This window comes from Brachyhypopomus gauderio, unplaced genomic scaffold, assembly GCF_052324685.1.
Source record: "Brachyhypopomus gauderio isolate BG-103 unplaced genomic scaffold, BGAUD_0.2 sc118, whole genome shotgun sequence".
Taxonomy (NCBI): Eukaryota; Metazoa; Chordata; class Actinopteri; order Gymnotiformes; family Hypopomidae; genus Brachyhypopomus; species Brachyhypopomus gauderio.
Window position 1 is genome coordinate 92079 of NW_027506939.1, and position 24170 is coordinate 116248.

The 24170-nt window shown below is 44.2% G+C and overlaps 1 protein-coding gene across 2 annotated transcripts in view; it reads right to left on the minus strand.

The window, feature by feature from the left end:
* Positions 1-24170, minus strand: part of zfpm1 (zinc finger protein, FOG family member 1) — a 69458-nt gene that overhangs the window by 19879 nt on the left and 25409 nt on the right. Inside the window, exons 2-3 of one of the 2 annotated variants that reach the window (XM_076993626.1) lie at positions 19119-19262; positions 14307-14450 (exon numbers count right to left, since the gene is read on the minus strand). In XM_076993626.1, coding sequence (XP_076849741.1) covers positions 14307-14450; positions 19119-19262 — 288 coding nt within the window. Of the gene's footprint in view, positions 1-12025; positions 12048-14306; positions 14451-19118; positions 19263-24170 lie in introns of those variants that run through there. The other variant, XM_076993627.1, reaches the window with a different exon arrangement.

Genomic DNA, 24170 nt, shown 5'->3' on the forward strand with positions numbered 1-24170 from the left:
ACTGGCCAACTCTGAGAGAAAGGAGGAGAGAAAGATAAAGAGAAGTGAAAGACAGAAGGAAAAGAGGGAAGAGAAGAATATAAAAGCAAGGCACAATATATAAAAACTATATAAAATAAACCATTTGAGAGAGAATTGTGTTTGTTCTTCAGACGAGATTTGACAGAACTCTCCAAAATCAACCCCATCATCAAGAATCAATATAGAAAATAATTATCTACCACTTAAGAAATACCCACACCAAGAAAACCATCAGCAGACCTGCTGAAATCCATAATTCAGTTGTGAAATGTAAACGTTAGTCTTAAACAGGAACACATTAAATAATACAGTACTTGACAAAAAGCACAATTGGCCTTTTCAAAAACACAGCTTCCTGTAGAAAAGAGCTTGTGTAGCCTGTCTGGCTGTGTGGAGAGATCAGGGGGGGATCTGAATCTACCACACACTCCTGACAACAAACCACCGCCAGGAAGAAAGAATCAGTAATTATCCTCTGTGGAAGAAACAAACACAAAAACAAAAAAAATCCTTTCCTTACTGTATAGGCTTCTATTAATTTCAGCACAGTACACATAGATACTTACTGAAGACACTAGTGTAGTGAGTAGCTTTATAAGGCAGTGTTTGTAATAAGTCATATCACCCGGCCTGCTTGGGTGTTAGAAACCCCAATAACCTGAAAATCTGAAATCAGAAACACTAGCCAGACCCATATTAGATAATTACAGTGTACACTGTACAGCATACACTGTAAGCATACTGCAAGTGTGAATACAGCGATGTTCAGGCTGTAGTCAGATCAGATCAAAACAGCACTGGCTAACGATGGTCCCGTCACATTGGCTGAGAAAAGGTGTAGCTTGTCCAATCAGGCGGCTCTTGCGGTTCTCCAGCTACACGGGCTGCCCTATCAGGACTAATTGATTTTTAAAAAGACTATTGTTGATATCAAATGAGCAGATCGCTGCACTGCCATTGATTTTTTGACAAAGTACAACAGGAAATCTTTATCTGAGCCGCACTCCGACCCCACACTAATAGGTGGGGTTTAACCCCTGCTGACAAATCCAACACTTTCCACATGCTCACAGGTGTGTGTGTGTTTGGGTGTGTGGGTGTGAGTGTGTGTGTGTACAGTACATATATATGTGTGTGTGTGTGTGTGTGTGTGTGTGTGTGTGTGTGTGACTTTGCAAGGCTGTGCATAAGTCTAAGAAAAACAGAACATAAAATATTCAAAATGCTATAAGTTAATTCTGTTTTGCCTGTAGGCTGACGGTGGGTCTTATCCTCCATCTTCACAGTCCATCTCTCTCTTCTTTCCTCAATCATCTGACCATGACTCTCCCTCTCTCTCACACACACACACCCCCGCACACATATGCTCACACCAAAACCACTTTAATTCAAGCCTGCCATGCATCCACGGGTCAAACTGCACAGCTGAAGGGGATGCACATTGGGAGGATATGCATCATATACTCACCACAGAATCATTTTGCTTTTTTATTGCTGGTGAGAGATAAGACACCTGTGTTGCCACTCATCAGATGAGCTTCAACAGAACTTTATCATTGACATTTACTACTGTTTACACAACTAATTTCTCTTAACTGTACTTCTGAACTTTTATCTGGTCTGCACAATGTCTGGGAAAGAGCATGCGTCGGCCATGCAGACCGGCCATCTGTGTGAGGAAGAGGAGTGATAAAGTCAGGCAAAATGCAAACCTGGGATCAGAAGATGAGGAAGGAGCTTTTATGACACACGTCCAAAAGAAACAAATAAGAATTCTCCAATCTCTATTTTGCAATCAACAGTTTCAATATGTTGCAGAGGGGGATGAAAAGGAGGTGTGTGAGAGCACGAGATGGGTGTGGACCAGGACTCAGACCAAGAATGGGCCAGGACTCGGACCAGGAGTACAAATTAAAATGCACAAATGCTGGAGAAAAGTCATAATCACAGAGGTGTCAATTCCAGGTTCAGAAAGTAAAAGTCCTCACCAGGATTTTGCTCAGGCTTCCTGGATTGTGTTGACTCCACTAATTTTACCTGGATTGCACTAATTAGACAATCTAGCAAGCTTGAGTAAAATCCTGGTGAGGACTTTTACTTTCTGAACCTGGAATGGACACCTCTGCATAATCAGTGATGGCTGGATAGTCCCTCATGAGTCATAGTGAAGTGTTTAAATACACCCTTACCTACAGGGGGCGATATGAGTCAAACAGGTCATGCTTACAACACTTATGGTGGCTAACACGGTAGCCATTTATGGATATTTAAAAATTAAGGAGATAAAGACTTTGTATAGATCAAATTCTTACCTGTTTTTGACACATATTTGCAACAGTAAAGCATTCCCCTTTGTAAGAGCAGCTCCTTCATTGCTCCAGGCTGCTAGCAGGTAAAGCGCGAAGGGTTTCATACACCTCCCATGTAGATGTTGAAAATAATGAGCGAGTATAGACTCAGCAGACAACGTTACATTTTGGCTACCCTTAACCCCAAATGTAATCTCAGTGCCTGCTAATGTATCTCTTTGCATTGACTTTGATTGCCAATGGCAAGTCAATGCCCTGTATCAAAAATATCTGTCAGCTTGGGGAAATGAACGATGCTAAGGATTTCTTTACACTGGTGAGACAGGCCTCAGGGGCCACTCTGGGGTTATTTCTAAGTAGTTTTTAATTTTTTCGCATGAAATATCCAGTTCCTGTTCAGTTTGCAGTTTGCTGTTAGCAATTTCCTCACCCTGGCATGAGTTTCTCACATGATTTGTTCTGATTCTACCCATCATGCTGGCACCAAGTATATAGTGCTCAGTGTGTAGTGTCGGCCCAGCCAAAGTCGGCTTCAGAGCAGTACATTTCAATCCACGCTGCTGATCATTCCCTTCTCAAACAAGGACAAGAGAAATAATTAAGCCTCTCCAAACACAACAGCCACTTGACTGATCATATACAACTGACCACTGCCCGAGTTAACTCAGTGGTCCTAGAGAGGGACAGGTGGCAGGGCGCCCCCTACCAGCCATGCACTGTAGTGCACGCACGACTCACTAGCTGAGTTCACTCTGCATTACAAACCTGCAGAACCTGCGGCAATGGGGGGGAAACACACCGGCCTCAGACTACAGGAGCAGGTTTTAACCTGAGGGCTTTTTCCTTCATGTGATGTTTAGGACTGTGAACTGCAGTGTATGTATAAGGTGTTTAGGTGTGTGTGTGTGTGTGTGTGTGTGTGTGTGTGTGTGTGTGTGAGAGAGAGAGAGAGAGAGAGAGTGTGTGTGTGTGTCTCCCTCTCTCTCATAGTCCTCCACCATGGTTACCCTTTCGTAAATTGAAAGTGGAGACCTTCCAGAAACTCTTCCTGATAATCACACATAAATTAATTAGAAAATGTTTCTTGACATTCTCACTGCATAGACACAGGGAAAAGACTGCGGCAAAGGCCCAAAATTAATTGTACGGTATGTGACTTCGATAATTAATTCAATAATTATTTCATGTCTACTTTAGCAACTCCTTCTGGCTTTGAAAAAGGACATTTTAAATGATAGCAAGTGAATTTAGATTTTGTCCAAAAAAGGGGAAATGTCACTCTGAAGCTACAGTTCTACACTTAGTATACTGTAGAGATATTTTACCAAGAAATTAACAGTACTCTGTTCACTCTGTTAGTGCTTTAGAAATGAGTGGCATTTCACTTAAACGGATCATCATGGAAAGCTAAAATTACCCTCATTGAAATACAGAATATTTAAGTAATACGCAAATATTACTTAAGTTTCAAAACACACAGTTCACTACCACAGCCCATATATGGATTGCTGCATGCCCATTTACGCCCATTTAGTTTCTGTGATGTCACCAAAACAAACTCATTTGCAGATCAACGCCCACTTTAGCCCCGCCCACTCGTACTGAAGTTGTCAGACACGTTTCAGTGCCTTCTGAATGAGGTACAATACAGAGCAACCAATCAGAACAGTGCTTATTTATCCAATATAATTCCAATATATATTCAATATAGTTTCATTAACTGAAACAGCTTGTTTAATTATAAAGGACAAAGAGCGGTTGGAAAATGGACATGTAAAGAATAATTTGCAAACATAAACGATGCAAATGTTGTAAAAGGAAAGAAATAAATGTCCTAATAAATATCCTAAATAAAATCAAACTCAAATGAACCATTGGACATCGCCAGTGGATATATGGACAAAGACAACAAGGCTCACACATCACTCTGTGGGGTTGAAGTATTGACCAATGCAAAAGTGTTGCTTCAGCAAAAATATTCAGTTAACTATTTGTTAAAAATCTAACCCCTAAACACTTATACTGCATGCGTTCAGTGGTGCGTACACCCAGGCTCGGAGCACATACAGACTCACACTTTTCAGGCAAATCCCTCCAAGAAAACAGAAAAGAGGTTTCTAAATGTTAGACTTCGTTTGCCAACTACAAATTCTTAAAATGGACTGCTGGACATGCACACACACCCACCCACACACACCCACACACCAGTGAGGGAAGCTGGCGGCAGAGAGATAGAAAGTTGGAGAGAGGAAAGCCAAACTGAGACATGGAGCAGGAAGAAGGAAGTGGCATCTGATAGGGCAGCCGAGGAGGCGGCAGGACCGCGGCTGCCAGCGACAGCACCCAAACCCCGGAGCAGCACGGCGGCGGTGAGAAACGCCGCGCTAGATCACACCCCCACACCTCTCAATCATCAGCGCGGCACCAGAGTGACAGCAAGGACAGGGGACTGTGGTGGGATTAGAGCCGTCTATCTGTTATCTTAAACGCATGCCATCCTGACACAGTCAGCGAGGGGGAGAGTGTATGCACTGTATATGCCCGCATACTTCTGCACATGCACACGTGTGCATGCACACACACCAGCGTGCACACACGCACAAGCACACAAACCCTCTCGCACACTCAAATGTCTCCTCAAAAGAGATATCGCCCGACACTCGAGAGGTTTCCTGTGACATACATTAAACTGCCGTTACTTTACTTCTAACCACCGTCTGCCCACAGACAACTACCCTAACCACCTTCTGCCCACAGGCAACTACCCCAAATTAAAGGACAGGTGTGTGAAACAGCAGCAGAAGGAAAATTCGAATAATAATAATTCAGTCATAAGCACACTGAGCTCCGCAGTCAGAAACAGAGACACTGCCCTGATGTGAGATGACTTCAAATACACATAAAAAAAAAGAAATAAAGCCACTATTAATGTATCTGTGTAGAAAAATAGAGATAATGACATTCAACTTATGAAGCATGTTTAAAATGTACTAAAATATTCAAGACAACTTCAATTTTTATATTTAAAAAAAATGTTCTCTATTTTGGCAAAAAACTTTGCAGAAGTGAAAGATCTCAGGATGTAATAAGCTTTCTTATTTACATTTTTTATGTCTGAATTGCCACTGTGAAATAAACATCCCTTGCCTTGGGAATGGAACACAAATTTTTGGTATAATCAAAAATAAATATATTTTTAATGGATGAATTCAAAGCAAGTTTATTCGTATTTTATACATATACACTGTATAGTGGCTTTCAATGACAGGAATGAGACAGGGCTTTGGTGTAAACGGCGGCGTATGCGGTGGTAGGTCTCCACAGCACAGCAGGCTTCAGCACAGTGAATGCAGGAGCACTGTGAAGAGGAAGAATGAAGAGGAGGGTCTGTTTTCTCCTCCTACATGACCTCCTCTCCCAGATCACATGCTTGGACCTGCTGCCCTCGGCCACCAAAATGCCTCTCTAGAACCTTCGAGCTGATCAGTCATAAAGAAATTACATTTCATTTACATGTTTTACTCTCATTCTCACAAAAAGGAGTCCCAGTAGTACAGGCTTGCATTACGAATGTTCAAGTTTCCATGATTCACACTTCACACGGAAGAAGCTACAGAGGAGGATGAAGGATCTTGAGCACTGAAGGGCATCCTCTCGTCCCTCTAGAACAATGTCATTCTAGAACAGCAGCATGCAACGCTGCCTCACACAAACTGCTCTTCACGTTCCCGAGGTGAACTGACATCTCTGAAACATCAAGCCACTTCAGTCTGACTACTCCTGCAAGTATATGGTCCAACAACAGGAACAGGAGGAGATCTGGATACTTTCATTCTTGAGTGGGAAACTGCAGCATGTTTAGAAGTCCAAAATGAACCAACAAAGTGCTGCTGCTTTTTAGAGAAATATAAATACAATTCCTGCAGAAGAGAATGAGGAAGAGGAGACAGACTGTAGGGTATAGAGAGGAAAAGAGGAGAGAGAGAGAGAGAGAGAGAGATTAAGAGTGTGAGGGAGACAGAGAGTGAAATTAGTAAATTTACAAGATTAAATTGTAAAATCCCACAGAAATACATGCCTTAACTGTGTACAGAGCTGGTGCCCATGTGCAGTCAGTGCAGCTCATGAGAACGAGAACCAGAACCAGCATCCTCTACCCATGTACCAAATACACACCTCACACACTTCCTCTACCCATGTACCCAATAGACACACCTCACACACTTCCTCTACCCATGTACCCAATACACACACCTCACACACTTATGATATACTGGGATTTTCACACACAACCATCTCTAGGGTTTACAGAGAATGGTCCGAAAAAGAGAAAACATCCAGTAAGCGGCAGTGCTGGGGGCGCAACTGCCTTGTTGATGCCAGAGGTCAGAGGAGAATGGCCAGACTGGTTCGAGCTGATAGAACAGCAACAGTAACTCAATCGTTATAACCGAGGCATGCAGAAGAGCATCTCTGAATGTACAACACGTCGAACCTTGAGGCGGATGGGCTACAGCAGCAGAAGACCACACCTGGTGCCACTCATGTCAGCTAAGAACAGGAAACTGAGGCTACAATTCACACAGGCTCACCAAAATTGGACAACAGAAGATTGGAAAAATGTTGCCTGGTCTGATGAGATTTCTGCTGTGACATTCAGATGGTAGGGTCAGAATTTGGCATCAACAACATAAAAGCATGGATCCATCCTGCCTTGTATCAACAGTTCAGGCTGGTGGTGGTGGTGTGGGGGATATTTTCCTTGCACACTTTGGGCCCATTAGTACCAACTGAGCATTGTGTCAACACCACAGCCTACCTGAGTATGTATAACTGAGTATGTCCATCCCTTTATGACCACAGTTCACCCATCTTCTGATGGCTACTTCCAGTAGGATAACGCGCCATGTCAATGTCATAAAGCGCGAATCATCACAGACCAGTTTCTTGAACATGACAATGAGTGTTCACTGTACTCGAATGGCCTTCACAGTCTCCAGATCTCAATGCACCTTTGGGATGTGGTGGAATGGGAGATTCGAATCGTGAATGTGCAGAAGACAAATTTGCAGCAACTGCGTGATGCTATCATGTCAATATGGACCAGACTCTCTGAGGAATGCTTCCAGTACCTTGTTGAATCTATGCCACAAAGGATTAAGGCAGTTCTGAAGGTAAAAGGGGGTCCACTAGCAAGGTGTACCTAATAAAGTGGACCGTGAGTGTACGTGCTTGTGTAATCGCATATATGTATTAAACTGTGTGGGCGTGTAATTGTATGAGTCTACAGTATGTGTATATAAGAATCTTTGTTAAATATATTTAATTTATTTTAGTTTTTTTTATAGTTGCATTGCTATTAATAATACTTCTATTAATTTGACAAGAGGTGTTAATAATATTTCAAATAAAGTGATCTGAATTTGTGAATTTAATTTGAGAAAGAGGGAGAAAGAGAGAGAGAGAGAGAGAGAGAGAGAGAGAGACTGCACTGCAAACTGACCTGGGTGGTGAGGTGACAGACAGCAGCATTGCCTGGGGTTGGGGTAACACTATGTCACAGGGGAGGTGTGTAGTGGCAGTGGAGTGGAGTGGGGTGGGGTGTGTGTGTGTGTGTGTGTGTGTGTGTGTGTGTGTGTGTGTGTGTGTGTGTGTGTGTGTGTGCATGCGTGTTTGTGTGCGCGTGCGTGTGTGTGTGTGTGAGTGTGTGTGTGTGTGTTTGTGCATGTGTGTGTGTGTGTGGGTGCGTGTGTGTGAGTGTGTGTGTGTATGTGCGTGTGTGTGTGTGTGTGTGTGGGAGTGTGTGTGTGTGTGTGTGTGTGTGTGGTGCAGACAAGTAGGGTCGGGAGTTAACGGCCTGCCGCGAACTCGACTCTGTTCTAGCCCAGATAACAGTTCCGTCTGAGTTCCTCACACTGCCGCACAACCACTGCCACATCTCAGGAAGAAATACAGACAGACTGCAGAAAAGGAGATGATAGATGTAACAAGTAACCGAAAACCATCAACTTCCCACAGCACCGCGGAGCATTAGTGCTGTCATTTTAAAAACACGTCTCTACTCCCCACATTCTGACCTGCTCAGCCATTACCAACGAGAGGACAAAAGAGTGAAAGACAGAGAGTGAGTGAGAGTGAGAGAGAATGAGTGAGAGTGAGATAGAGTGAGAGTGAAAAAGAGAGATTGAGTGATGGAGAGTGAGAAGGTGAGAGAGAGTGAGAGTTCTGTTATTTGCACACCTCTTTTCTTCTTTTCCTTCCTAACTTAACTGATCTCTGATATACCACACTGCCATTCACAAAAGACAGAAATCATCTTACCATATTTATCGTCTTTCTGACTGAAAAGCTTAGTGGCCATAAGAACCACACTACAGACTCCAGCCAGCAACACCTCCGTCCAGATGCCTCCGCCCTGCAGGTGAAACCAACACTCTTCACAGCTACATTTAAAGATGACGGCCAAGATTCACTGCCAGCATGTGAGTGGTGGTTATAAACAGCCTCTGTGTGGACAAATCTACATCTATCTGTCACCACAACTGTCTGCAAATCTACATCTTTCTGTGACCACAACAGTGTCTACAAATCTGCATATAAATGTATTTTGTATTTTTATGCAATATGCAAATATTTTGCTAAGAATTGTCACTTGACAAATTTCACTTGCAGAAAAGTGATATCACGTTTCATTCTCAAATAAGATAGCAATCTTCAGTATTTGAATAACGCATCTTCAAGCAGGTGTCCTCATTCTATTCTATTCTAACACTTGTCACAAACCCCTGGAAACAGAGCAAAAACATTATCAACAGGAGAATTCTTAAAGAGATTCAGTCCTGTAGTCTACACACACACACACACACACACACACACACACACACACACACACACACACACACACACACACACACACACACACTTAAACATGCTCATACAGTGCTCAAGTGATCAAGCAGACCCAGTACTCACACTTATTTCATACAAATGTGATGCTTTAGTTTAGTTTAGCATGAGTTTCTAAATAATATACATGTATATATATTAGAGCTGGGGAGCTCCCTCCCCACCCTGCCCGACGCCTGGTCCGAACAGCAGACGTGGCCGTGTGTGCGGTCCATGGAGCAGACGGCGAGCAATGGTACAGCGCAACCGAGGAGGCAGGAGGACGAGTGCACGGCAGCTGGTGACATCCTGCTTCCTAACTGTAGCGCTGGAGACGTGGAGAGATAAACACCAAGCCTGTTCTCCCCATTGTCTTCAGCAGGACAATACAAATATGCTCATTAAACTCTTACTGGTGTGCAATTGTGAGCAATCATCTAAATTAAAAGGAAAATGATTAACAAATCACTTGATCGCACAGATATTTGAGTTTCCTTGTTGAGTTAATTTGAAAACAAGTGCAATAAACAAACAACAAATAAATATATAAATAAATAGTTTGTGCGCATTTTTTTTTTACACTTTGAAAAATGCAAGTAAAGGGAAGCAAAAACCCAGTTAGTGACTGACCAGTATCTTCAGTCCTAAATTTAGTGTGGATCTGGGTTTGTTAGGGGTGTGGGCCTCTGTGGGCATACACACTTCTCTCCTCTCTCCACTCTCACTCACTCACTCACTCACTCACTCACTCACTCACTCACTCACTCACTCACTCTCCCCCCACCTCTCTCTCTCTCCACTCTCACTCTCTCACTCTCTCACTCTCTTACTCACTCACTCACTCACTCACTCACTCACTCACTCACTCACTCACTCTCTCTCTTCCCCCCTCTCTTTCCACTCTCTCTCTCTCTCTCTCTCTCTCTCTATCTCTCTCTCTCTGCACGGTGCTGATATGTTTTTAATTTTCCCAGCTTCAGGAGAGTTATGCAGATTCGTCCGTGTGTGCTGACAGAAGCAAACCTGGGCCGCACCTCACCACCTATCAGCCTGCTCACCACACATCAGCCTGCTCACCACCCATCAGCCTCTCTGACCCACTCCTCACTGCCGCCTCCCATTTGCTCAAATAAATTATCAGCATTTAAATGCCATTGATAATACGCATATACTGCTTCCCCCGATCCGCTATAATTAAATATGATAAACCCCACCACACTGGGTAAATAAGAATAATCATTATTATCGTTGCCATTATGATGGTTTATTGCAGCAATTTGAATAACTGGTGTGGATAAAAAAGGGTGTGCGTGCAAGTGTGTGCATGTGTATGTGTGTGTGTGTGTGTGTGTGTGTGTGTGTGTGTGTGTGTGTGTGCGTGTGTGTCTGGTGACATGCTAGCGTGGCAGAAATGTTGCATGCTTGGCTAGTTTAGTCAAGGTCCAATTCTAACCAGTGCCACAGAGAATGAGGAGGGGGTAAAATAGTGAGAGTGAGAGAAAGTGAGAAAGAGAGAAAGAGAGAAATAGAGAGAGTGGGAGAGAGAGAGACAGCAGGAAACCAGAGCGACAGTCAGGCAGCTAGAAGGGATTACTGTGATGGCCATTTGCATATCAAGAATTTTAAGCACAGAGGGAAATATCAAACCCTCCAGCCAGCAAGGTCATTCTGAAGATAATTTTTTTCTTCATAATTTATTTTGCATATCATGCAGCAGGACACGTTATAGATTAAAAAGCCGCTCCACCATATCAGCTCATTCCTAGCCACCACCTATCATTCCATTTAATACAGCCACACCCTAATAAGAAACAGTTTTGCAGAGAAAGCAGAACCAGTTACCCAAACACATGAGCTATCAGCAGTGCGGATTTGGGGATTTTACCTTATTGAGGACCATATGGAACTAAGAGATCACCTTGTAGATTAAGCCAGAAAATCAATATTTTATCATTGCCACAATTTTAATAGCACATATAATTTAATATTTAACACTTATTAAAAGCTTAATTAATACCCAGTACTACCAAAGCTGTGTGGTTTTATCCTAGTGTATTAACTGGGCTAGAATTACACTTTGATTGGATCCTGATGGGTTTATTTGGAGTCAAACAAGAGAAACTACAACAGAAATAGCTGTCTGCTGTTCTCTTAATGATTCAACACAGTGAAAGAGAGAGGGGTAGAGAAAGAGGGAGAGAGACTTGCAAAATTTATATACAAACAAGATATAGATAGATAGATAGATAGATAGATAGATAGATAGATAGATAGATAGATAGAGCACAAAATGCACAAAATAGAACAGAAATTATATTACTTAGTATTACTAAAGGTTATTTTTTGCTACATTCTGGGAAATGGAGTTCATGGAGTGGTTTGAATCAATACTTCAACAGAGACAAAGCTGTCCTGATGATCAGGTGAAGGAAACCGGAGAATGAACCAAAGCACAAACCTCCGTCCCAGAACAGCAGTACAGGTGAGTGTGGAGACAGGTGGGCGGGGAGGAGCAGCCAGTGAAAGAAGAAAGAGAAAGAAAGAACAGAGAGAAAGAAAGAGAGAAAGAAGATGCGAAACAAGCTGCAAACTAAGTAAAGAATAACAAAGAAGGATGAAGATTGGAAGGCCAGAATAGAGTAGAACAATGCAGGTCTCCACAGGACATAACCTCCACCCAAAACCTCCACCCGTAACCTCCACCCATAACCTTCACACTTAACATCCATCCAGTCTTTAAAGTCAGACAAAGCACAGGTCAAACAGGAAGTGATGTCATCAGATAGGGCAGACAAGTCTTTCCTACACACCCATCAAAACTGGAGCACCACCACAACGAGCTTTTCCATGTCCTGAAACGTTCCTCTCCCAGGGGCTTCTGGGAAAAACCTGATAGAGAGTATGAACAAGCATGTGTTCACTGCTGCTCCGTTCCTGACATTCAGGAAAACAGAAAACATGCGCACGCACACACACACACACAAAGAAAGGAGGGCATGCCTGCATGTGGGGGTGGTGTTAGTAGTGATGGAGAGAGTAGTGTTGGGAGGGGGTGGAGGGGGGTGGGGGGGTCGTAACGATAAGAGAAAAATTCAGACCGGTCAAAGTTTCCCTTTTGCCAATCGTCCTCCTGATAAAGGCAGTGTCTGCTCCACTACTGATAGAAGGGCTATCTCTCTCCTGCTCTCCCTCTCTCCCTCTCTCTCTTCCTCCCTCTCCTGCTCCCCCTCTCTCTCAGCCGTTAGCTTGTGTGTGTGTGTGTGTGTGTGTGTGTGTGTGTGTGTGTACCAGGGGGGTGGGGGTGTATCATCCTTCCATCACCAGTACTGCCACGAAGCTCCAGCTACACAGCAATTAATATCGTTCCAATTGCAGAGTTAAAAGGACAGACTGGTACAGCATGATAATAAACACATCCTCAACATGAAACACACACACACACACACATATGCACAACCACATGTACACACACACACGCACACAAACACACACGTACACACACACACACATATACACATGCACAAACACACATACACATGCACCAATACACGTACACACACACACGGACACAAATACACAAACACCTACACACACGTACACATATGTACACAAAACACACACATGTACATACACATACATGTACACATGTACATACACATACATGTACACATGCACAAACACACGTACACACACACACACACACATGTACATACACATACATGTACACAGGCACAAACACACATACAGACACATACACAAACACACACACATGTACATACACATACATGTACACAGGCACAAACACACATACAGACACATACACAAACACACACACACATGTACATACACATACATGTACACATGCATAAACACACGTATACACACACACACGTACAGAAACACTCACACGTACACACACATACATATACACATGCACAAACACATGTACACACACACACGAACACATGCACAAATATACATACACACACAAACACACACGTATACACACACACATGTACACACACACGCATGCACGCACACAGGCACACACATGCATACACACATGCATGCACACACACACGTAGGCACACACACATCCATGCACACATTTAAAAGAATGAAATAAAGCAGTTTTTATCTGGTAATAGGTCAAATTTCAGTTTTCACCCATATTTCACGAAAAACAGTGAAACAACTGCAATAATCCCACAATAATTGGATGTGCGGTTGTTAAAGTATATAATCACAAACAAAAAAGAGCTTAATTTCATATCTGCTGACAAAATCAGATTGCCTCAATTATAATGACTTCATACAGCCTTATAACTTATTACATTACAACATAGAGGTTTCATTTAGAACTGAATTTGATGAAGGGCACCCTGGGAACTGTGCAGAACAGGTCGGTGTCCTGCACGCAGGACTGTGAGGAGCAGGCGGGACCGCACGCCGCTGTCATCCGGCACGCAGGACTGAAGCAAGTGCAAGATCTGCTAGCTTTGGTTTTGCCACAACAAGGACAATGAAGCAGTCAGCGACTGCAGCACGACACACACTTCATTCAGGTTGTCTTGGTTATCACACTCCCCATCGAGCCCATGCCGTTCGGAGGCACACAAATCCCTTCGCTATTTCTCTCCGAGTCTATTAGAAAACAAAATCATTTTATGAGCTACAATCCGGCGGGTTACACCACATCATCTGACGCTGAATCATTCTGTTACACATCGGACAGTTAAGGCAGTATGGCGTGTGCCCAGCGGCGCTGTTCATCACTGAGATGTATTCAGGAATGGACAGCAGACCAGGGTTGCACGCACACACCTGCACTCATATGCTTGCAGCCCAGCAGCGTGAGCGGAGGGGGGGGTCAGGTGATGGGTGCAGAGCAGGTCCACACGTGACCCCTGGGCTTGGCCTGTTTGTTCGTTTGTCTGTTTTCATACAGACAAGAGAACATCTTCAACATTTATAGTGTAATAACATAGTGAAGTAGGACTGACTGCTATGAGAGCATGTGAGGATGTTCTAAGTTCAAAAGTCTGGGACTCATTCTGTGGAGAATCAAAGGTCATGAGCGACCACACTGACCAGGACCGTTCCAGTGTCCCTCCTCTTCCTCCTCCTCGTCCTCTTCCTCTTCCATCCGATCTTCTTCCTCATCGCCAGTTCTTTGCCCTTTCTCGTCTTCCTCGCCAGTATCTGGTGTGCCCGGGGACTCGTGTGTTCTGGGCTCTGTTGAAAACAGCCATGAAGAGAAAGGTTTCAGCAAGACCTGCCCCAGACCACTAGAACAACAGCAGGAGAACCATCATAAACAATCATGACCGGTCAACTGTTTCATAGAGTCGATCTCAGATCCCTTGCCGATCTCAAATGCCCTTGTGAGACTGTGTGCATATGCCAACACACGCTGACCTCTACCTGCCCCAAAAGCACAGCGATCCTTTACATTCATGGGGCCCCTTGTCAGGTGATCAAAGGCAACAGAAAGAGGAGTTGTCACACTGCAGCAGCCCCACGCCTCCCTGCACAAATGCAGCCCCTTTGATTTACCAAGCGCAAAAAACCTGGAAGACAAAGCCCTTTGAATCGGGCACGCTGCTTCTGCCTTTCATCAGGACCAAGCCCTGTCTTCAACATGGGAGCCACACTGTCTCTCACTCACTGATCAAGGTGATTAGAAAGTTCCCCTGATCAAGGCGATGGTTTTGGCGATAGGGCTCTGTGTGTGTGTGTGTGTGTGTGTGTGTGTGTGTGTGTGTGTGTGTGTGTGTGTGTGTGTGTGTGTGTGTGCCTTTGACTCCGCCCCCACGCACATGCACAATCGATCCCGGACATGAACGTTAGCTGGCATGACGCAGTCAGGTTTGCTGTTATTAATGTAACAGTCCAGAGATTAGATGTGCATCGTCAAATAAATCTCTCACACACACACACACACACACACACACACACACACACACACACACACACACACACACACACACACACACACACACACACACACACACACACAGGTTCTTGAAGTCATGTCCATCTGGGCCCCTGCATGCTGGGCCCTTCCCAGCCACTCCCCTCCTACCCTAAACAGCCCCATTATTTTCAGCTATAAATCACACTGAATGGCACATTGATTTTATCCGGCAGCGCTCAGCTGGGCCACTGGAGCCAGAGTCACAGTTATTGCATTTAATATTATCAATATTATCTCCCATATCATCAGAGGAGAGACGGCAGGTATCAGGAAAAGGAGGCAACCAGCCCCCCCAACAATACACACACACACACACACACACACACACACACACACACACACACACACACACACACACACACAGCCAAACAGCATACCTTTATCTGATAAGAGCAACTTCCTCTGTCACACCTGGAGGGCAAAGTCACCCAACTAGCTTCAGTAAGCCTCACCAAGCGCACTCATTTCTCTCTCTTTTGTCACTCTTTTGTCACTTATTTCTCACTCATTTCTGGCATATAAAGCTGCTCTTATTTCAATTACCATTGATGACTGTGTGTCTGCGCGTGTGCGTGTGTGTGTGTGTGTGTGTGTGTGTGTGTGTGTGTGTGTGTGTGTGTGTGTGTGTGTGTGTGTGACTATGTCCATAGTACCAACATAGCATGATTGATAGTGTCCTGAATGAAGAAGCTCTTCAGAGCAGCTGCCCCGTCCCCTCCGTCATGTAGCTGTGATGTCTGTACAGAATGAGATGCAGTCAGCATGGTGTATAATTACTATGCTCACTGCATCTGTCTCAACTGCAGGAAATGTACGAATTCCATTGGACATATACCTGTATGACCTAGACACACATACATGAGCCGTGATATCAGCATTGCAGGAACTCTGCTAAGGTGTAGGGGGAGGGGTCAGCCATTAGCATCAACATCAGCTTAATCACCTTGAAACAATGGGAAGGTCTCAGGAGTTCATCCCCGAGCATTTTCCCCTGCACAGGTTTACCAGCAGCAGGTGCAAACTGCCCTAATGTAGGAGTGCACGGAGATGTGTATGTGCTCCACACGTTGGGGGGGGGGGGGGGGGGGGGGGGGGTGCGGTGTGTCCTGTGAGTAGCTGAGTGTTTTTGTAAGGCCCTTATCTGGCGGTTATCGCCTGTGTCTTTCTTTCCCAGATGGCGGATAAGGGAGCTGGCCTTTATTAGCCAGTGCTGGCCTGATAAAGACCTGGTATTGATCGCAGGTTGAAAGAGCAGGTTCGTCAAACATGGCTGATTTACAGAAGCCTGATAATAACAGCACCAGGCAACAGAGGAGCAGAAAGAGACAGAGAGACAGAGAGAGAGAGAAAGAGAGAGAGAGAGAGAGAGAGAGAGAGAGAAAGAGAGAGAGAAGGAAATAGACAGAGAGAGAGATAGGCAGACAGAGAGAGAGAGGCAGAGAGAGAGACAGGTGGGCAGAAAGAAAGGCAAAGAGAGAGACAGAAAGAGAGAAAGAGACAGAGAGAGACAGGCAGACAGAGCAAAAGAGGCAGAGAGACATACAGGCAGAGAGATATATAAACAGAGATAGAGGGAGATATAGACATTGATAGAGAGAGAGAGACAGGCAGAGAGTGAGACAGAGATGCACAATTGTGGTAATGTACCCCTTTTCTTCATATGGCCATATGAAGACAAAGACAAAACATGTAGACATCTACAAATTTACTCCTTATAAATACACCAATGGGGCATACAAATGTCCATGTGTCCTGTCAGGGTGATCACATCACTTTTACACTCCTAAAAACACACAGTTGAACTCACACAAATGAAGATAATGTCTAATCTGGTTCTGATTAGCACCTGACAGAGTTTCCATGCGTTTCTTACAGCCAACCAACAAATTGACTCTTATCACTGTAGCCCTAAATTTCACAAGAGCAGGAATTTTCCAGATTAAAAACAAAAAAGAGAGAGAAACAGAAACATAACAGTGAATGCATCGTATGCATAAAATCCCCTCAGAGAACTGCTGTCAGGGCAGGCAGGACAAATCCCTGCAAATAAAGGCTGTCAGGAGCAGCAGGACACATCCCCACAGCGACCTGCTGTCCGGACAGACAGGACAAATCCCCACAGCGACCTGCTGTCAGGACAGGCAGGACACAGAGTTCAGGCACTTGTTTTCATGTTCAGTGTTCAGACAACAAACTGAGATACACTATATTCGCTCACCCATCCAAATTATCGAAATCAGGTGTTTCAAACACTTCCATGGTCATCAAAGGTGTATAAAATTAAGCACCTAGGCATGCAGACTGTTTTTACAAACATTTGTGAAAGAATGGGTCGCTTTCAGGAGCTCAGTGAGTTCCAGTGTGGAACTGTGATGAATACCACCTGTACAACAAATTTGTTCGTGAAATTTCCTCACTCCTAAATATTCCACAGTCAACTGTCAGCTGTATTATAAGAAAATGGAAGTGTTTGCAAATGACAGCAACTCCGCTATGAAGTGGTAGTCCACATAAACTGACAGAGTGGATGCTGAGGCACATAGTGCGAAGAGGTTGCCAACTTTCTGCAGAATAAATCACTACAGACATCCTAACTTCATGTGGCCTTCAGATTAGCTCAAGAACAGTGCACATAGAGCTTCATGGAATGGGTTTCCATGGTCGAGCAGCTGCATCCAAGCCATACATCACCAAGTGCAATGCAAAGCGTCAGATGCAGTGGTGTAAAGCACGCCGGCACTGGACTCTAGAGAAGTGGAGGCAAATTCTATGGAGTGATTAATCACAAGTCTGGGTTTGACGATTGACAGGAGAATGGTACTTGTCTAACTGGATTGTGCCAAGTGTAAAGTTTGGTGGAGGGGGAATTATGGTGTGGGGTTGTTTTTTAGGACCTGGGCTTGGCCCCTTAGTTCCAGTGAAAGGAACTCTGAATGCTTCAGCATACCAAGACATTTTGGAAAATTCCATAATCCAACTTTGTGGGAACAGTTTGGAGCTGGTCCCTTCCTCTTCCAACATGCCATAAAATCCAGGTCCATGAAGACATGGATGGCAGAGTCTGGTGTGGATGAACTTGACTAGCCTGCACAGAGTCCTGACTTCGACCTGATGAATTAGAGCGGAGACTGAGAGCCAGGCCTTCTCTGCCAACATCAGTGTGTGACCTCATAAATATGCTTCTGGAAGAATCCCCATAAACACACTCCTAAACCGTAAGAGACAGCCTTCTCAGAAGAGTTGAAGCTGTTCTCGCTGCAAAGGGTGGACCAATGTCATATTGAACCCTATGGATAATGGGATGTCACTTAAACTTATAGGAGAGTCAAGGAAGGTGAGCAAATACTTTTGGCAATATAGTGTATATGCACTGAAATCAACATGTGACAAAAGCTCCAAACTGCCACTGAATTTTATAAAGTTTCTGAAATGTCCTACATGCCAGAGGTAAAGGTTATCCTGTATAAACAGCACTGTTGTGAACACCTCCTCCGTATGCTGTAAAATATAGAATACTATGCAGCAGATTCTGCTGAATTTTAACCTTCCCTCTAGGGAAGATTATAAAATATAGTATAATGTGTGTGTCTCTAAACTTAAGTCAAACTCTCACTACCACTGTTTTAGTAACATATTTTAATGCTAATTTATTTCATGCATCTATTTATAAAGTAAACCATATTTCACTCTCATTTTCACCTCACTGTTCACACACTGCCGAGAACACCACATCAGACTCAGCTGGTTACATTCAGACCGTGCACCTTTCTGGAATACCATACTGGAACATTACGCAAGGTGGGCAAGAGGACAGGTCTTGTTGCCACCAACAGGTGTCAGGTGGCTCACGACCGTATGACCCAGTCGGTGTGGAAGGTGAGACCTCGGCCGGGGAGACCTGCTCGATGGTGTAATGTGCAACTTACCTTCGTTATAGAGTGGGACAAATGAGGGACTAGACCCCTCCCCCTCAGCAGAATCCTCCTGGTCTGAGGCTCCACCCTCCTCTCCTGATAGGCTGACATCATCAGGTGGGTTGTCCTCACCTCCATCAAGATCCCCAATGGAACCTAGAAAGAGAAAAAACAAGAGTAAGAAAATGTATACTCTACAGGAAAAGTATTGTCTACAGGTTGTACATTAGCACAGACTACAGGAATACAACAGGAGAGAAAACCATGGTATTCAAAGTTCACCCTTATAGCCATGGTGATAAAAGTACATACATGCTTAAGTAAGAATCCAGTCTGCGCACTCAAAGGGATTTAAGCTGTGTGGATAGCCCATGCTAATGGGCTAGGAAGGACTGGGGGTGTGCTATAAATATAAGATTATAAAGCACATGATTATGGAAGGACAACTCTGATTACATTCCAACCCCTAATTCCCTTAAAGTGCTTCTTTGCAGAGTTAATTGGATGGAAATCCCAAAGCCTATGAACACAAGCTAAATTGATGTATATGTTGTATCAGAGGTTACAAAATCATTAATTCACACCTATATTAATGTCTATCATATTCCCATTTGGAAATGTGAGTTATACCTTATTCTTACCATATTAGATTATTTTAAAGAACTAATGTAGTGATCCATAGAAAAAAATACGAAATACGCATTCTGCCTTAATGTAGTTTAATCATTGGTTTCTATGCAAATTTCTAATATAAATAATAAAATGGTTAATATTAATTATTAGTTCATGAAAAACCTGCAATAAAGAATAGCATTTTAACTTCATGTAAATGAAAATAAATGTAAACTTTATGTAAATGAAAACACAGTCTCCACCAATATAAATACAATGTTTTTATATTTTAATATAATTTTACAAAACAAAAGTTCCTCGTTGCTGAAGTAATCACCAAAGTCATTTCCTGTGCAGCAGCTCTATTCTGGGCCATTCTACTGCAGGGTGTGAGCGGGCGGCTCTGTGTATGGGTGCAATACTCCTGCACTCTGTGTATGAGTGCAATACTCCTGCACTCTGTGTATGAGTGCAATACTCCTGCACTCTGTGTATGAGTACAATACTCCTGCACTCTGTGTATGAGTGCAATACTCCTGCACTCTGTGTATGGGTGCAATACTCCTGCACTCTGTGCATGGGTGCAATACTCCTGCACTCTGTGCATGGGTGCAATACTCCTTAGCAGAAACCACCCCAACAGCATGCACACTCCATCCTCAACCACTGCTCTTATTCCTGTGAGGATTAAGATCTCAGAAGCTGCGGATGGCGGAGAAGGGAAACACAGTCCACACATATATGTCTCAAGAAAAGGACATTCATAAACGGCCATTCTAAGCATCCTCACAGCACTAAGAGTGATTGAGAACGGCAGCATCTAACAACACTGCAGCTCAGACAGTGTGATGCAGCATGGGGGAAAAAAATATCCAAATTTTGACAGTGTTTGTAAATTAATTTTCATTTTGGCGAGCAGGGAGGAGATTGTTCGGAGCCAAAGCCGTGACTGCAGGCGTATATATTTACACTCTTAGAACAAAGAGGCTTGTAATCCATACAAAGCACACAACAATACCCGTGAATAAAGAACCTTGTAGAAAAAGCAAAGGCAATTTTTCTAATTCTGTTAATTTCACTTCCAAAGCAATTAAAACGTGGTGGAGATAATGCTTGGAAACAATCGCTCCCTGACAAAGTGTTTCTGTCTTTGTAAATGAAACATCTTTAGGCTAATTTCGACTTCCACGCCTGCATGGTTCACTGTAATTTTAGATAAAAATTAACACAGTTAGATTTGGGCCTTAATAATGAAGAGAGAAAGGGGAAAGTAAAAAGATCGATCCCATATGCAAAATTTTTCGAATGTAGCCCGAGCCTTGGACCATCTAATTTTCTATATCTGTGAAGACATTTTCATACAATTAATTTTCCTTTAATCATAATTGTACAAAGGGGCTTCTCTGTTTAAAAAGTCCAATTATATTTCATGTTTAAATGTAAGTTTGAATTATGATTTTCCTTCCCATTACCGCTGTGGTTAAATGAATCAATCGCCGCATCACTGCTTTCAGACATCAAATGGTGCAGAAAAAGTTTCGTGTCTCCGCTCTGTCTTTCCTCCTTTATGAGCACACTGGCCCATATCACTGCCTGCACACCAGAAAGGATATTACTGCATGCATTCACCACCAAGGGTCATTTGTTTGTGGTCAATTAAAACCAAGGAGAATCAGTTCGAGGGACAAAAAGCGATATTCTGTCATCTCCAAGTAATTCCACCAGGGGTATTCACGCACTGTAATCAATTCAGGGGAGAAGATTACCCACACGCTCTCAACAGTCTAAATGACCCCACCAGCATCTGGAAGTGACACCTGCTTCAAGTGTGTGTGCACGGCAGATATTTGTTTGGCTGGTAAAGTGATTTAGCAGCTACAGCACATGTATTAAACAGTGTTTGTTCTGCGGAGTCAGAGTGAGCTCAGTGGGGCAGGACGCCTGGGGTTTGGGGCCTGGGGCCAAAGGGCCCCCAGCATCAGTGCTGGCTTTGGAGTGTTGTCACAGTGATGCAGAATATGTGCAAGACGTGCACGTGCGTACTGTCAGGACGTTTGAGGCCAAACTGCCACTCGAACATGCAGAACAAAGTGAGCTGATGGAGGCAAGATACTGTCCTGTTAACGCTCCTCGTCCACATCAAACCAGCATGCTTAGCGACAGTGATTAAATACAGAGACAACACATCAAACCTGAGCCTGATTGCACACGGGCACGTGCGCACACACACACACACACACACACACACACACACACACACACACACACACTAATTACCACATTACACAACATTCCAAAAAGAGAAAAGAAACTCCACTTGTATCAATCAAGGAAATGGGCATGAGAAAAATGGCGAAAGGCCTTTGGTGTGTGTGTGTGCTTGAAAATTTGTGCTTTGAAATTTCAAGCACAAGAGGGCACATGCATTGATCAGAACCAAGGGCAATAAACCGCAGTAATATTAATCCAGTGGACCTGAAGGCCAGAATGTACCCCCAGCATCCCCAAAGACGCCAGCCCGTAGCTCAGATGAAAACCTCTGATATCATATCCCTGACTGATCTCAGGACAGATGTGAAAAACCTAAATGAGGGGATTGATCAGGGCAGGAACAGGCGGGAGCAGTGCTGGTATCGATCGTGGCTGGGCACAGTTGGGAAAACAGCCTGAAATGATTGATGAGCTGGTGAGCTGGTAGGACAGGGTCCTGTCTGCTCGTGGAGGGTGTCAACACAGCCGCTGGAGCCCAAGATAAGCGTGGAGCCCCAGAGCCAGAGTGTCTCTGCCTGCCAGCACCGGAGAAGCGGTGTGAGAGGGCCGCAGCATGGGCACACACACACACACACACACACACACACACACACACACATCTGCAAAGTCCAAACTCCTTCACCATTATAAGACTACCAGCAAACTGGCCCACCATAAACTCCCAGTGCATAGACATTTCCCTCTACCCCCCAAATTATCTGAAGAGATACAGTAAGCTCCTCCCCACGCATTCATCCAAACATTCCCTGAACAAGACTACAGGACTGCAGGACTACAGGACTACAGACACACAGCAAACAATGAAGACCTAAATAAATAAATAATAGGATGAGCAGATATGTCGCTCCATGGCACCAATCAGAGCGTGTGGGTGGGAGGTGATCTCCCTGATGCTAACAACTGATTGGTACAGGGGCAATCAGCAGTCATGACAGCAGGATGTCCAACATCAAAGAACCAAAGCTCAGTTCGCCATGAAAAGTTCGGGCCTGTGTGAAGACACCTGTCTACTCCTTTATCCGTCCTTCCCTCTGTCTCTCTCCGTCTCTGCGTAACTCCTCCTTGTTCTCCCGCACTCCTCCTTCCCTGTTTGGGAGCTCTGCTGCAGTCCACCATCTCTCCCCAAGTTCCTCCATCTCTCTCTCTCTCTCTCTCTCTCTCTCTCTCTCTCTCTCTCTCTCTCTCTCTCTCTCTCTCTCTCTCTCTCTCTCTCTCTCTCTCTCTCTCTCTCACTCTCTCCATCGTCTCTAGCGCTTGCCTGTTCCATCTCTCAGTCTCACTCTCTTCAACTCTCTCTCTCCCTCACATTCAGTCTGCCTCTCTCTCCCTCCCTCACTCCTCTACTCCCTCCCTCCCCTCTCTCTCCCTCTCTCTCCCTCTCGGTGACTGGGAGCGTCATTCTGTGTGGATAGCTGCAAGCCGTTCACGGTTATCGGCTCCTGCAGACTCTCTCTGCCGGTCTGATCTGTCTCCTCTTCATTAAGCAAATACGCCAACGTGGAAATGAAAACATAATAGCTATTTGATTTCCAGCGAGATATTTTGCATATTGGTTCGGCGCTGATAGTGGAATTTCATCAAGTCGTTTTTTTCCCAGCTTTAAAAATGGCATGACTGAGCCAGGCGGCTTCAGCAGGATTTCTTTACATTGCTGGGAAGAGGAGCGGGCGGGGGGGGGGGGCTCGAACAGCAGCTCCCCAGGAAGACGACTTAAACGATTAAATACCCCCTCTTCCCCCTTTTCTCTTTTTGATAACAGGGAAGGAAAATTTAAAGAATTCACAGTGCTTTAGGTTCACTATACTAATCAGAGATAGAGGGTAGAAAATTAACTCCTTAATGAGTAGGAGCCGTTTCTCTGATAATGGACCAGTCGGCTGAGGGGACGGGACCCACGACAGACTGAGAGAAGCAGTCAGAAAGCACAAAAACCAGAGATACTATATTCACTTGCGTGAGAGAAATCTGATGCCCCCCCCCTGGAAATTGTTCTTTGTGTCCACAGAGGGCAGGTGAGATTTTAGGTAGCGATATCGCTATGGATACAAGCTGGCCTGGATCGCCGTGGAGATGGATTGTCCTGTGTGTGTATATGTGTGTGTGTATATGTGTGTGTATATGTGTGTGTGTGTGTGGGGGGGGGGGGTCTCATGGCCCTGGAAGGAAAAAAACTGGCCTTGC